At 35.2% G+C, this 16,167-nt stretch overlaps 2 protein-coding genes across 4 annotated transcripts; one reads left to right on the top strand and one right to left on the bottom strand.

Moving 5' to 3' along the window:
* Positions 1-39: 39 nt before the first annotated feature.
* Positions 40-9,960, bottom strand: SHOC1 (shortage in chiasmata 1). Of its 3 annotated transcripts, none has more exons than XR_002603024.2 (11): positions 9,554-9,960; positions 7,933-8,013; positions 7,755-7,838; positions 7,563-7,634; positions 4,661-6,657; positions 4,022-4,223; positions 3,364-3,852; positions 1,155-2,822; positions 932-1,072; positions 764-850; positions 40-396 (listed from the first exon to the last, which is right to left on the bottom strand). XR_002603024.2 is itself a non-coding variant. In XM_022300076.2 (10 exons), exons 1-9 carry the CDS (start codon positions 9,869-9,871, stop codon positions 968-970), a joined length of 5,016 nt encoding a protein of 1,671 aa, XP_022155768.1. In that variant the 5' UTR covers positions 9,872-9,959; the 3' UTR covers positions 524-850; positions 932-967. The 3 variants fall into 3 exon arrangements, 1 of the variants encoding a protein (XP_022155768.1); XR_002603025.2 differs by having other exon boundaries at positions 40-382; XM_022300076.2 differs by lacking the exon at positions 40-396 and having other exon boundaries at positions 524-850; positions 9,554-9,959.
* A 2,693-nt stretch (positions 9,961-12,653) lies between these two features.
* LOC111022758 (uncharacterized) lies at positions 12,654-14,447 on the top strand. The gene is made up of 4 exons (XM_022300006.2): positions 12,654-12,805; positions 12,917-13,114; positions 13,246-13,560; positions 13,650-14,447. Exons 1-4 carry the CDS (start codon positions 12,757-12,759, stop codon positions 14,225-14,227), a joined length of 1,140 nt encoding a protein of 379 aa, XP_022155698.1. The 5' UTR covers positions 12,654-12,756; the 3' UTR covers positions 14,228-14,447.
* Positions 14,448-16,167: the final 1,720 nt, after the last annotated feature.

The following is a 16,167-nucleotide window of genomic DNA, read 5'->3' as shown; positions in this document are numbered from 1 at the left end:
TAAAATTAGCAAGACAATTAGCTTGCAATTTGCAGGGTTCAGAAAATCACTGGTTATGGATAAGGCTTTTATTAAGATGTTAATCGAAATCATGACTCGGAGCTCTCTGAAGAGAAAAAAACTGTTATTTTAGAGTCATCCACTCATCTTGACACATGTAAAAGTTCAATGCAACAAATATTGATGCTGAGAAATTAGCTGGAATTTTGAATAAGGAGCTCCAACACTTGGAACACAACCTCTCTTTCACAGATAAATTATGTAAAATGGCTTTTGAGTTGGGAAATCAATCAAATTCCAAGCCAGTCAACGTAAGAATGTTTATACACGTCTGAGAAGGATCCCAGTGCTTCGATTCTCCGCCATGGTCGCGACATCACAGCTGCAGGGTGGCTCCTTGCAAGTTATAGATTTTGAAATAATAAAACATAAACCACAAAATCACCACATTCACAATAGTTGTATAAACACCTCCTAGAAATTAACATTGTGTGCTAGTTAAAAATTTATGGGTGAAAACATATGCAATCCAGTTGGGTGCAAATTTATTGGCCTTTGTCCGAATACATTGGCATCACTTGAAAAGGCTTCAAATGTAAAATTGCATATTCTGTAAGTGAAATAGACATAAAAAGTTCATTTTCAGGCTAGTATAAGTGTGCTACTAATCATGAGTAGTTGACTGAAAAACATCCATATGAGAATGACACACTTCTAATTTTCTACTAAAAGAAGATGTAGTTGTGGCTCCAATGGAACTTACCGGTGAGATATTAACGATATCATTTTTGTTAGTAAGTTACAGCATCAATCATTTCAACTGTTATCAGAATAGTCTGCTGTTCGAAATCTGCACAATAAGCAACATTGTTACTGGTATTTTATAACTTCAAAGATATGAAATTAAGGAAAAAAGGACTTCAAGAATGACCTGTTACTTTGCCAGCATATGCAGTGTTCCGTTGCATCATTTATTACCAAGTTTCTGTGAACTTTTTCTTAGACCATAATTGTCATTGCTCCAGACCAGCTTAGTTTGGCTCTCATTCCCATCAATTGCGAAAGATAAAGTCTAAAATTGATTTCAGTGAAAAATTGTACAAGAATGTAGAATATTTTCTAACATTTGATATCAGAAATGAGCACATACAAACCTGCCTCGATCTTTTATCAATAGGCGTCCATGAAGAAAGCTCACTAGTTGGAATGAGTTCATTCTTGGACGAGTTTGATGATTGTATTGATTGTTTCTGCCTCTTTTGTTCTGGTTTCTTCCATTCTGGTTTCTTCCTCAGAGCGCTGCCCCCTTGGTACTTAAAAAATTCAAGAATAGAGGGACTTCTTTTGATAGTTTTTTTCACATTACCCAAATGCTCAGGGAAAGGGGAAGATGAGCCACTTGGAACGGACTGCCGACGGTTTCTGCTTTTTTCCCTAATTCGGTTGAGAAATTCCATAGTCCAAGGTGAACTTTCTTGCAGATGTTTTGAACGGAGAGCAATGGACAGAGGGGTTGCATCAGAATGTGATATGGGGTTCTCTGAGTGTGAAAATAATACTTTTGAACCTCTTACAGAATTTTCTATTAAACCCTCATCTGGGTGACCATCCTTGTACCTGAGAGGCATAATATTGGTTTTGAAGCTAGGATCTGGAAAATGATTGTTCAATCCCTGTGAAACCTGTCTTTGCAAATTGATAGAACTCCAAATATCTGAACTTGAGTTGTTAGCAATATCAACTGAACAGAAAGGGTTGCCGCTTTGTTCATAAGACAATCTTCTTTGAATTTTAGACTTCCTTGATGAATCTTTTTCATTATCAAACATCAACGGCAAGAAATTCATAGGAGCCATAGTCGCAAAGTCGTCTTTTAATACAGGTTTATCAATCAGGTTGACTACTTCACCTATGAGCTCCTCGTGCTGATTCTCAGACTTATTCCCATTACGCGAGTTTTGTATTTTCCTTTTACTTGGGTCCAATCCCTGATTTCGAACATATGATGAACAACTCCTAATCTGATCTGATATTTCAGGAGCTGTGGATATCCAAGAATCTTGTGGCTTATAGACACTGATAGGATCCATCGGTGCAGTTGTGTCAAAAGACTCCAGATTATGGTTTTGATCAAAGAAATGGTTAACAGATGAAGATAACCCTTTGAAATCATAAAAGATTTCAGGATCTTCAAACATTTTAGAATCAAATGGCTTGGATGCAGCTAAAGGTTCCACCGTGACTACAGTGAATGGATTAAGTGGATCAGAATTCAAAAAGTCCATATTTTTATCAATGCATTGGGCACCACCAGTGAAGTTCCTTCTTTTATTTTTAGAATCAACATTAAAGTGACACTTCTCTGAATCAGGACCAGAAGATACCGAAGAGGAGCAGTCTGTCATTGCAGATTTTGAGTCCTCCCGCTCACCATATTTGCACAGAGCACTAAATAGCGAGACACTTTCATCAGGAATGCAATATTTTTTAATTGCACGGAGCCTGCATTCATGTGACCACTCTAGAAAGTCGGCAAGATTGCTTTCTGAAGAAAGTATCCCATGAGCTGTCAAAGGATTAACTGATGGGAATCTCGTAAGAAATGATTCTGCAAGAGTTTCTGATTCAGACATCTTGGGGTACAGACCCCTAGTCATCAACTTAGAAACATTCTCAATGCAGCCCAGTATTATCTCATCTGTCAACTCGGATGAGTAGGAGCAGAAAAGCTGAAAATCAATTTCTAAACTTGCTGCTGCAGCATAAAGTCCATCTGATGATTCCATTACGGTGGAAAGGGAACTGATTTCTCCCTCAAAGACCTGAAGAAGAGATCTACTATTTGTATCAAGAGAGAAGCTAAACTAATATATGAATTATCCACCCATTACTGGTCAGAATATACCAACAACAAGCAATAATCGAGTTTCAGTCTACTGGAGTCTTTTAGCCAATTAATTACTGCCACTATGATGAGAGAAATTCCATGTCCATGCTAGAAAATTCAGGAATTGTACTATAGCTAATAAGGATTTCCAGATTCTAGAGCCAATGGCAGAATCATGCATGCGTTGTGATCAATTAACAACATTTTTTTTTTTAATGCACAAATTTGTTCATCACTTTTCATAAAGAAAGTCTTTTGAAATATCAGAGATACGGAGCAATTCTTGAATGCTTAAAGAAAATGAAAAGCAGTATATAAGCCTGTTTGCAAACTCCAGGAAACTAAGGACTCCTATTTTCCGCTAACAACCAAGTATCAGGGGATGTGTTTTGGATTTGGGTAAGGGAAATGGGAGATAGTATCTTGATAGGTAATAAGAATAAACATACATAATCTTGGTAGGGTAGAAAAATTACCAGAACGCAACCACTGAAAGTAAAACTTACAGATGTCAAAACATCTGTTGCAATATTATCTATCCATAAGCACGAAGAAGCATCATTTGAAGTACTGGCTTTCCTATGAATGTTTGTGCAGTCATACCACATTAAGCAAACTGAAGAAGTAATTATTAAATCCACAGGCAAACTAAGATCTCGTTCCACAACCTGCACACCTTCTTTCTCCAATGCAAGAATTCTTTGATAGGAACTTCTTCTGGATACAATCATGTCCTTTTCAAATTTCTGAGTGTTTACAATAACAATTGCTTCAGGAAAGGACATTAGGTCAATATGCTGAGATTTATCTACAAGTGGTACTACTGGCACTCCCCGAGGCACTGCGCAATCTTCTGGTTCAATTGTTGCCTCTGGTGGTGCCAAGATATACATTTCCTCAAAAGGTAAAAAGTTCAACAATTTCTCCAACATCCCAGTCTTATTCTCCACCAAAGAGTTCTCGTCCTAAGAACAGATACAGCTAGCATTAACCAATGTGAATTTATGGATGGATAAGTTAACATAATTTTACCAACTTTATTAAAGCATGTAATTCCATAATGACCCTTGGCTTCATTTAATATCAATAGATAGTATTATCTGCAAATTTGCATGCAAAAAGGAACAAACTTACAATTGTCAGTTCATTAGGCATATCAACGCCTCCACAAAATGCTTTGCAATTGCCACAGTTATCCAGCTCCAACGTTACGAAGTGTGGATGAGGCATGTCAATTAATTTTGACAAATAAGTGGAGATCTGAGAAGAACCATTCGAACCTCCATATTCCAAGATAATGCTAAATTTGTTGAATGGAAAACTCCCAGAAATGTGCCTTCGGAAGTAGTTCAAATTTTAAAATTAGGAAATTTGAACTTATTCTGGTCTAAATGTTGCATGTGATGGATTACAGAGATGCAAATATATGATGTTCCAACATGAATATTCCCTAATTTTATCCGTAGGATAAACATTGAATAACCAATTAAATAGTATCTTGAGGAGAAAAAAAAAATCTTGCACGCTAAAAAAATTTTATATTGTAGAAAATAAAGTTAAAATCTCATGAAACTCAAAACATGGTGTTCATCTGTTGCTGCATCCTTATACCTGCATTAAAAGTCATCAACTGATTATGAATGAGTGAATTTTTAATTATCCATGCCAACCTCCCTCATTGTTCATTGCATGTTATGCTTTCCTGTTACACATAAAACATGTACCTACAACAAGAAGCTTGTAAAATTTTTACTTAGTACAACAGGAACTTACTCTTGGGATACCAATAAGCAATTGGAAACAAGATCATCCACCATAATGTCGGGGTTAGATACTCGCTGATCTGTAGGACTCTCATATTTTAGCTCTTCAAAAGATAATCCCATGGACCCAAACATTTTCTTCAATGACCACCAGAAAATTTGGTTTGCTACAACCAGAACTTTGAGAGTACTAGCAGCAGTCTTATGCTCATCTTTAGGTATAGATGAGCATAATATATCCTGGGTAGTAGTAAGTGCAGGATGTGATAGGGTTATTTCTCTGTCAACCATTCTACCTGCATCCTCAATCAAGGACAGCAAGAAACCCAACCTTGATTTCAGACACTCCAAGCTGTGACATAACTTCTTTAGATATAGATGAGCTGGGTGGATGCCATAGAAACATAAATACCAAGCTATCTGCTTAATGGCATATAACGTGGCTAGAGTCATTATTTTTTCTTCCCAGTAAGTACTGGCTCCTTGCAAATATATTTTCTTAATGCAGTCTATCAACTTCTGTTTTGGAAGGCTAAGCATTAAAAAATAATCTTCAGCTACACATGGAAGATATGTCTTTCTCAGTTCTGTCTCATTCTGCAAGATGGCTAGATAGGTTTTCTCACAGTTGTTGATGAGATGTAGAATATTATCAGACAGACAAACTTGATGTACTGCAACATTCCATTGCGTCAAACTTACATCATCAGTGGACGTAGAAGGCTGGTTGGTCAATTTTCCATCACATGAAGCCTTGGGGAGCATAGCATTGGCGTCAATTGCACTAAATACAGATTCACCCCTTCCCACACCAGCAGGTTTTTGAGGATTCAAGAAAAAGCTGAGATCATTGGACTCTGATATTGACTTCCACGATGACAAAGCTTTCTCAGTATTTCCAACAACAGCTGCAAGATCTTGCCTTCCTTTTTGTTGACATCTGTCATTCAATAATTTGCTCGAAGCAACTTCAATAGTTTGACTAGGAAACATTGAATCACCATAAAAAAAAGACTCCTTACATTCACCCTTCTCTTCTGTTCTTTCTCTGACTAAAGCATCATCTGAGAAAACATATCTATAAAATATATTATCATTTTCACAAGGTTCCTGATCGAACTCTATGGGTTTCAAATTAATTTCCTCCAACATGTTCTGATACGAAGAATAAATTCCGGAGCTGCAGCTATTTTCCTCCAACAGATGCCAATCCAAGTATATGCCATCAGATGCAGATAATGACTGTCCATTTAGATTACCTAATACATCCTCTATAAAGGCACACACGGATCTTTCAGATCCCTGGTTAGATAAAATAGGTACAGGTAGTGACTTGAATGTGTCATCTACCAGGGCAAGTTCATGACAAACAATCAATTCATTGAAACTCTTGAAATTTGCATCTTCAATGGACATACAGTCATGAACTTCTGAAACGGCTGATAATTCCAGATCAAAGAATACTTCAAAAGAATTATTTGAGTATATATCCAGCAGCTGGAATTCTTCAAAAATAGCTGGTCCTACAGTCAAATCGCCACTTGATTTTGTTTGAACTGCAGAGCTTGCTGGAATCTCCAAAGTTTCCATCAAGCTCATTAAGTCTGATCCTCCGGAAATGCCGGGAGATGCCAACTCAGAAGAAGCACATGGACTCAAAAAATTATCTGAAAGAAACTCTTCCACATCATACTTCATGGAGCACAAATATTCTTCATTATTGACAAGTAAATTACCATCTTGTATCCTGTGAGGTGATTCAGTATTTTCAAGAATAAAAAAAAGTTCATCCTGAAAAGTCAACACAACCAAAGTTTCAGGGACCATCTCGTCTACTTCTAAAAATGGAAAAGTCACTTGATGCAATAGCTTCTGGTCCTGAGCGAAACCGATTTCAAACAAGCAAGATTTTTGTTCCAAGAAATATTCTGAGTTAATTCCTTCAATATCATAAACTGATTCTTTGACCTCAAAAGGGTATTTAAGAAGCCCTTGATTAAGAGTTTCCTGCAAGAAATACCCAGATTATCACCAGTAACCGTTAAAATTTGGAGGAAAAAAAAATGGAAATAGAAATTAAGCATAAGAGCATATTATAAGAAAAGTATTTAGATCACTTAGACTTCACATCAAAAAAGTTTCCTCAACAAAAAGAAACGACATGCAGAAAATGAGAAAATTTGTCCATGTGAAAGAGGTAGCAAAAATCTTGAATATAAAGAGCCAATCAAAACCAACTGACAGTAAGGTTTACACTATCGTCACCAGGATTACAGTAAGCATACATAAACTTTGAAAGTAATTTTCATGATGATTAAAAAATGAGTGCAGGAAATAAAAAGTAAACTAAAGGTCATAATATATTATTCAAATTTTGAAAGGAAAAACTATAATTTTCATTATTCAGCTATAACATGTTATTACAGAATGTTGTAAACGTATATTGTCTCCATATTCCACAAATATTTTATCCATTATACAGATTGGGCAATAGCAAACTATAAATAGAGTGGCGGTAATTTTCAACGCGCCTCCAGTAATGCTAATAAGAAATAGCTAAAAGAATTAATCAATATTTCTAAGTCAAGACACTTTAAGTTGTCAATCCTCTACTGCCACAATGAGAATGGAGAATACTTATTATCTTCCACCAAGCAAAATCCTCACTTGAGACTTGAAGAAAATTTTGCGCCAGTGTCTAATTATAATAATGCTATCATCTTCCTTGTTCTAAAATAATGTCTTCCAAACAAAATTTCGTAAATGCCTGTTCCATTGTCAACCAGAATCCTAAAATATTCAAAAATGTTGAAAGTCTTAATATTGCTGTTGTGTTTAAGAATACTAAGAGGAAACTAAGTCTAGCTTATCAAGTCAATTAAGGCAACTATTTTCAAGAATGTTCCACTTACAAGATTAAATTCAACCTCCGGCAATACCGTGAGGATATGTACCTCCTCTTTTTCAGACAATAAGGCATTTTCCTGCAGATACAAGCAAAATATTGTATTCATCGTGACTACTAAATACAACATAACCAAAGATCAGCCAAGTATAATAAACCAGAACTGCATTAAAATCTTCACTTTCGACAGGAACAGTACCAAGAATGCATCAAGCTGAGGTGTTTCAAATTGGATCATACTGTATGTTAGGTTTCTAATCCTTATATCAGCCCCAATATCCATCTGTCATAACATATTATACACATTCAAATCCTCATTATAACATAGCAATGAAACAAAAGTAATTTAGCTCAAGAAAGCCAGAATTTCAATTTACAAATTCAGTCTCTGAAGTTTCAGATCCAAAATTCTTCCAGCCCCCCTCCACATTATCTTCGTAAGTAATCTTAGCTTCTTCCTGCAATCCATAAAAATGAACCAGATAAAGGAAAGAGGAGCCCTGACAAAGTGATAGAGGTATACATACCAGAATCCTTCGAAGAAAAATATCTAAACCCCTTGTAAAATCAAGCAACCACATATTTCAGCATGTGGTTGATCATCGTCTAAATAACTAAAATTTATGGAAGCTTCATATAAACAAGGCAATGTAAAAGTTCAAGAAGAAGAGTTAAAAAGCGTAATCATGCCTCTTTTATTCAAGCAAACATACAAATATAAACAGTTGCCCAAAAAGGTGAAGAAAGAAATGGAGTCAAAATTAATATGACAAGATTGATTTTAGTTAGTTCTCCTATGGCACGTTGCAAAAAGAATCATTGAGGTTATCTTTTAGTTAGGCTGTTCTGCGACATTACTCTATCTAGTCACATCTAATCTATACCTGACTATCAAATCGTTCACTGCATTTTCCTTCAATGGTGAAACGTTTATACATCCAAACAAAGCAGAAATCACAAGAAGCTCCAAACTACACCTATGAGGATCAGAAAACTACACAATAGAGTGTCCATAATCTGAGTAGCCAGTATTTGGTACATCAATATGAGAACCTCAAAATTAAATATCTCCAAACCAAACCCCAGACTAATTCTAAAGGTTATCTCGAGAAATTGTTAATTACTATCCCTAATCAATCTTAATTAGTAGTGTTTTCAGATGTAAGATGACGATCTTACCTGTTGTCCAAAGATGAGACACATACAAAAGTAAAACATTGCTAAAAAATTTATATAATAAGAAGAAAAGAAAATGTCATTTTAAGTATGATAAAAATTAATTCATTTTTATTATTATTTTTATTTTTGTTAAATAAAAAAAGAATTAAAATGTACTATTAAAAGTTAATCGTAAATTACTTGTCAGCATGCGTGCTGTTTTGCATTGAAAATGAAATCAAATTTTGAGAACTACAGGTGGAGGGCGTAAGTCATTCTCTTAGACACCAAGTTTTTTTTCTCTGCATAAGTGGTTGCGGTAGCCTAGCATGAGAAATCTTTCGTGGCAGTTTTTGGTATTTTATTGATTATATTTCACTTTTAAGATACATTTCTGTGAAAAGAAATTAGATTCAAAGACAGAAATATAAAATCACAAAAGTTCATCCAAAACAGCTCAAATTAGATTTACATGAAAAGCATATATAAAAGTCCCCATGGGAAAACATTTCATGTTTCTAACAATCTTTCAGATAACAATTTTTTGCCTCACAATGAGGTGACGCTTGAGTTCGATCACCGCTCCGGCCTCACATAAAAATTATCACGAAATCAAAGAAATAAAAAATGAGGATAACCTCGGAGGAATAATATCTTCGATATCTTTGAGAATCGTAAAATTCAACTGAAGAGCGCTCCTCGATTCAATCAAGCACGCTATGCTAATACACATAAACTTCGTAGAGTTTCTTACGGAGATGAATTTTACATCCGAACGCATAAAAAAACGATCCTAAATGAAATGCAAAATTTCATAGTTGGAGCAAAAAGTTCGATTACCTCCGGACAACGAGTTTCAACACTTCCTGAAGAGAAAATCCTGTCCCTGGAATCACGGAGCCTCGAAGAGCGACCACCGGCATCAAGATTTCCGTTATCATAGTCGATTCTCCGAGGAAGAACGTCGTCGAAGAACTTGGAGAGAGCAGAATCGATGGTTAAGCTATCGATTCCAAGAGAGATTTCAGGGACAGAATCGAACTGGAGGAGGTCGGCGACGGTGGAAAGTGGCTCCGAAGCGAGGTGAGGGAGAGGGAGGCGGAGGAAGGAGAAGTTTTCGGGGGCGAAGTAATCAATGTTGAGGAACCGAGTTCGCATTTTCAGCTTAGTGAAAGTGAGAGCAAGACGATGGAGAGGGAGACAACGGTCCCAGTGGAGGATGAACTGAATTTTGGCGCTTAAAATGGGGTCTATTATATATATACCTCCCATTTGGAGGTTTTTTTATTTCACCAAATGTCCTATTTGAAAATGAGTCCCCATGACCATTTCACTTCTTGTTTTTGCTTTCTATTTTCTATTTTTTGTTTTTAGGTTTCTATTTATAAAAAATAAAAACAATACATATTTGGTCATTATATTTTGTTTTCGTCTCTTGTAAGATAAAATCTGATAACTATTTTGAATTTCTATTTTCTTTTAAGTTATAAAGATAGAGATATGCCAAGGAGGAGAATATGGGGAGGCAAGAAAAGAAAATTTAATTCGATAAAGAGAATTTTTTTACAAAGAAAAGTTAGAGAGATAAATTTTAGAGAGAAGCATAGTAAAAAGAGGAGATAATTTAAGAATAAGAGATATGTTAGATAGATAATGTTAGTTAGAGAGAGAAAAAAATGTTAGGTGAAAAAATTAGAGAGAGAAATCAATTTTAGAGTGAGAAAATTAGAGGGATGGAGAGTATAGTTAGGGAGCAAAAGATAACGTAGAAAAAAAAAGAAAAATAAATTAGAAAGAGAGAAAGTAAATTTGTCGGGAGAGAAAAGTTAGAGATAAATATGTTTAAGAGAAAAATAAAAGTTATAAAGTGATAAAATTGGAAGAAATATTAAAATTTGAGAGAGAAATAACAGTAATAGATGGATGAAAATTCTAGAGAGAGAAATTTTTAGATGATAAGATTTTTTATTTCTATATTTTAAAAATTAGTTAGAGAGGTAGAGAAGTTTGATTGAGAAAAATATGCAGAGAAAAGGGCAAAAATATTTCATGAAGATAGAGAGAAATTCTCGAGAGATGGAAATAATATTTATACAGAGATATATTAGAGAAAAATATTAATTAAAAAAGGGAAAGAAAGTTATAGATTAAAAAATGTTAATTAGAGAAAAGATAGAAATAGAACTTTTAAATTGAAAAAAGTTAGAGAGAAAAAAAGAGAAAATTTAGATAAAAAATAAAGTTTTCTTTCTCCATAAAAAAGAGAAAATAAAGTTAGCAAAAAAGATAAGGAAATAAAGATAAACTAAGACAAAATATAGTGGGAGAAAATTCAAGAAGATAATTTATTTATTATTTTTTTTTTTTTGGAATCGCAAGAAGATAAAATTTATACATATGATAGAGAGAAATAAATTAGAGAACAATTATAGGAGGATAAATTTTAGGGAGAGGTAGTTAAAGAAAGAAAGATAAGGTAGAGAGATAAATTTTACCAGAAAATTATGAGGAAAATATTTAACTAAAATATTAATATTTCAAAAGAAAATTTTGATTCTTTTATGGTGTTTACTAAAATGTATAAATAAAATAAATTGGCGTGAATAACCACCTCAAACTTGACAATTTCATTCCTCTCCTAAAACTTCATGATCTTATTCTTATTTCAATTATAGACAATCTTAGTAAACCATATTATTAGGGTTTCTAATTTTGATTTAAAAAGTTTATAATAAATAACGTTGATGTTGATTTTTTAGTGAGGTCTACGTAGGTGATATGTACGTCTTCGTCTCTGTTAGTCTGCACACACAAGAAAATTGTACTGGTGTGGTGCTCTACCAAATACACTCTGATGCTGAGTTAGAAATCAAGTAAAGACAAATAAGTACGTAACAGAAGAATAAGAGAGTAAGAATCTCGAGTGTGAGAGTCTGTTTTAGAGTGTGTGATGAATCTTCACAGTTTGCCTTCGTTAGGGTTACCTCTTTCTTTATATGTGAGATAGAGAGGGTATGAGGGGAAGATCTCTATTCCCTTCGACGTTCATAGAACATCCTCTGTCTCCTGCTATCGCACTCCCCTGTCAGCTGGTTGTCCATAGTACGAATTCTTAGGAGTACTTGACCCTATTTCCAGTACGCTTGGATTCTTTCTAATGCAACTGTATCGAGTTGGTTTCCTGACCTAGTCTAGGTGACTTAGTTAGCCTTCTAATGTGTGACGTGTCGTTTTTACTTGATAACAAACAACATCAAAGAAATAACATTTAAATTTCAATTAATTTCATTCTAATTGATACTCGTTTCGATACCTTATCATTCCAATTAAGCAAATGGTCCAAATTAATTCCCAACTACTTTATGAGCTTTCTTTAAAAGTTATCATGTAAAAAATAAAGGATGCATTTCGTTGGTAATCTGAAAATAAAAATCTAAACAATAAGGGATTAAATAAAAAGTGAGTTATTTTCAATATTTTCAAACATGTATTTAGTAGCAAATTTAAAAATTGAATCTCAATATTATAAAATTATTCAAGGTAGGTAGTAGTATATATATTTGTAAATGAGAACTTATAGTTAAATCTAAAACAATATTAATGTATTTATTAACATATATATATATAATTAATTAATTTTGTAGAATTATTATTGGATAACATTATATTTTACATTTTATTAATTTAAAAAACACAGTACGAATTTATAAGATGACCGCATAATCAAAAAAATATTTTTTCGAAAGCAAATCGACGATTGAATCTATTTGATTAAACAGAATCGGCCGGATCGGACCTTAATTATTCCCGTGCTGAACTGCCACGTCCGTAGTAGCGATTATGATACGTGTCCTGCATGACTGAGAAGCATCGTCAACTCATTCGTGTCCTCTTCTCAAATGGCCACAACCATAAATATGCAAACCTGGTGAATAATCCCCTTCACCAATTTTTGTCTTCTAATATATATATATATATTATATTCCACGTACACGTCTGTTTCTATCTCATCAGGACTTACCGCCGTCGGCTTTTTAGGATTAATGCAGTCCCAACAAATTGCCCCTCATCACCACCCCCACGCCCACCAAGGTAAACCAACAGTACGTCTTTCTATTATTGGAATGTCAAAAAATTTTCTTTTTCTTTTTTTTAATTTTGTGCTGAGATTTTGGAAATGGGTTTGATTTTGAATGTAATTAGGTGTGGATCAAGGGGATAATGAAGAAGATCATGAGAAGAAATCTGTGTTGAAGAAAGTGAAGGCAAAGGCTAAGAAGATTAAGGACACCATCACTAAGCACGGCCATCATCCTCACCACTACGAGGATAATGAAGAAGACGACGATGAAGATGAAGATGAAGCAGTGGTGGAAGATCCTCAACTCCAGGGAGCACCATGTCTAATCTCTCTCTTTCTTTTTCTTTTTTCTTTTTTATTTTTTAATCAAACATTTAGAAAGTATATGATGATTAAATTGGTTATTTGGCCTTACCACGGAAGGATGTTTTTTGTTTTGTGGACGTGGCAGTGTATGAAGGTGCTGCAATGAGGAGTGGTGTGGCTCCAACTCCAACTCCAACTCCAGATGTTGGATTTGGCAGGTCGACAGTGATGCATCATTGGCCTCCTCCACCCCCAACAGAAACGACAAGTCGCTCTGCTGTCGACGCTGGTTTTGCAACCAAGGAAAAGGAAGTAGATCGTCTAGATAACTCCGCCGTCGCCCCCAACACGACCATGTCTCTGTCCCCTTTGAGCTTGGAGGAGGATCCTCACGCGCCGCCTAAACAGCCTCACGCGCCTCTACATTCTGAGGTCAAAGCTTCTGATCCCGCGGCGATTGGTAATTAACAAATTAGCCTCTTAACAACTCGGAACCCGTAAAAATCATTTTTGAATTTGATCTTATGAATTTGTTTTGGGACCGGACAGGGAGCCAAGAAGCCGGGTCTGGGTCTTCTGAGATTCTGGATTCATTTGCAAAGATGAAAGTCAATGACGAAAACAGAGCGAACCGGGCCGGAAACGAGGCAGGAGATCAGCAGAGCAGTTACGGGCAGAAGATCTCAGCCGTGGGTTCTGCGCTGGCCGGAACCGCCATCTCGGCGAAGGATTTTGTGGCGTCGAAGCTGGGCTACGGCGTAAGAACAGGGGAAGGGGAAGATAAAGGGGTGTCGGTGAAGGAGTATCTAGCGCAGAAGCTGGAGCCGGGGGAGGACGACAGGGCGTTGTTGGAGGCCATATCAGAGGCCTTCCAAAAGCGGAAGGAGGAGGTGCCACCGAAGGCGGAGGTGACGGAGTCGGAGGAGCTCACGCGGCGCCTCGGCAGAGAGGACAATCGAGAGACAGAGAGATCTTCCACCGCCGCTGCCACAGCCGCGGCGGCGAGGAGCGTGGTGGATACCGTGAAAGATACGGTCGGGTCGTGGATGGGGAAAGGTGGAGACTCCCCGCCGTCTCAGCAGCAGCAGGGGCCTGGTGGGACGGAGGCTGAAGTGAGGATACTGTAGGACTAATTTCAAATTTGGATGCACAGAGGGATTTCAATGTGTTCTGTTAAGTGAGGTTTCAGTGTAATGTTTTGTTTCTGTTTCATCTTTGGTGCACATAGTTTGAAGAAAGTGGGAGGGCGTATTTGTGTTTTGTATTGTGATAAGAAGATAAAACTTGTATTGGGGAAGGCTTTGTTTCAAGTTTCAACACTGCTACTTATGAAATGGTTGTGTCAAATTTGGTCTGTTCTCACTGCTGTTACCTCATGGTTTAGCTTATGCTCTTGCTTCCATTTGGTCTCTCGGACTCACTTTGTATTCTTATGATTAGGTAATTTTGGATTAAAATTATGTTTCACCACTTTGACTTAATATTTTGTTTCACCTGGACATTTGGTCTAATTTTGTAGTCTTAATTTGAAGTCTCATTTGGGAACTCATGGTCTTCCAAAGTGGAAGTTCAGTGGGGATCAGATCAAAATCTAGGTGAGATACATGTTAATTATCGGTGAGACTGAACCTCTATGGCAAATAAAAATCATACAAGATGGTGAGACTGAACCTCTATAGTAAATAAAAATCATATAGTTAGTTGGGACAAGATGGTGAGACTGAACCTCTCTGATAAATAAAAATCTGCAATCTCAAAAGTAAGTAAAAAAAAAAAGAAATGGAAACAAGAATAACATTTTAATAAAAATAGAAGTAGCAAAATATAGAAGTAGCATTGTCCCTACTTATGTTGCTAGCTTTCGTTCGAAGGTCAAACAACATTGATTTCTTTTGTTTTAATTTTCTGTCCTCTCGAAGGCCAAACAACATTTCATTCTTTTTTTTTTTTTAATTTTCACACATTTCATTCTTTTTTTTATTTTAATTTTCTGTCTCGTGAGGGAGGAAGGGTTTCGGGATACCTCAATTGAGGCCCGAAGTGCAGAACGTTTATATATTAAAAAATACAAAACAAAAAATATCTCTATCATTTAAACATAATTATGGATAAAAATGAAAACATTTTCAAAATATCTCTCAATCAATAGATCATTTAAACATAATGATGGATCAATTTTAGATTTAGATTTAGGTAAGAGAGCTCTAACACTTCTATTTACTTGTATTAGACTTTTGTTTCTAAAAATTGGATTTTAGGGTCACTAAATGTTGACCATCAAATTTTTTTTTTTGTCACACAGATTGAGACGTTTATTTTTGACTAAAATGGTTTAAATCTCTATCTCCACATGTGTTAGAATTAAAAAAAAGAATCCTATTTTTCCTTATTATCGACTTGAATGCATTAAACACACCATTTTTTTAAAAATTCAGATTAAATTATGTCATCTATGTAAAATTTTAAACTTGCAGCTCTATTTAAAAAATAGTAAAATCTGGTATACATTGTGTTTTCTTCTTTCTAAATTATTAATGAGTAAACAGAACATTGAAATGCCTTTTTAAAAGATAAAAAATTGAATCATCGAACAGTAAAAGTACATATGGTATAAGACGATTTTGTATATTGAAGTTGGAATAGGATTCGGTGTTTTCACGCCTTAGCTAGTGCCGATTTGTACTCTCTACGGACAGAAGAATTTTTGTTTTTTAATTTTAAAATTGAAGAACCGCGTAGATTAATTTTGAATCCTTCTGTAAGTTAATTGATATATTTCAATTTTGTGTCTTCTCGTTCATTCAAAAAGAAAAAAGAGGCAATGATTGATGAATTAGACAATTACGAAATATATTAGTTATTGAAATTAATTATCTTTAATCGTAAAAATTAAACCCTCAGATTTTCAATGAAAAAAACTAGACTTCTAAAACTTTCAACGATAAAGTTTAAACTCTTAAAACTTTAATGAGAAAATTGTACCCTCGGACTTTGTAAAAATTAAACCCTCCAAATAATCCAATTTCTGTAAAATATGAGAGAGAAATAAAGTAAAATAAATCCAATA

This window comes from Momordica charantia (assembly GCF_013281855.1).
Source record: "Momordica charantia cultivar OHB3-1 chromosome 6 unlocalized genomic scaffold, Mcharantia_2.0 BLBB01000006.1, whole genome shotgun sequence".
NCBI lineage: Eukaryota > Viridiplantae > Streptophyta > Magnoliopsida > Cucurbitales > Cucurbitaceae > Momordica > Momordica charantia.
The sequence above is the reverse complement of the archived record's forward strand: the minus strand, read 5'-3'. Positions and strand labels throughout refer to the sequence as shown.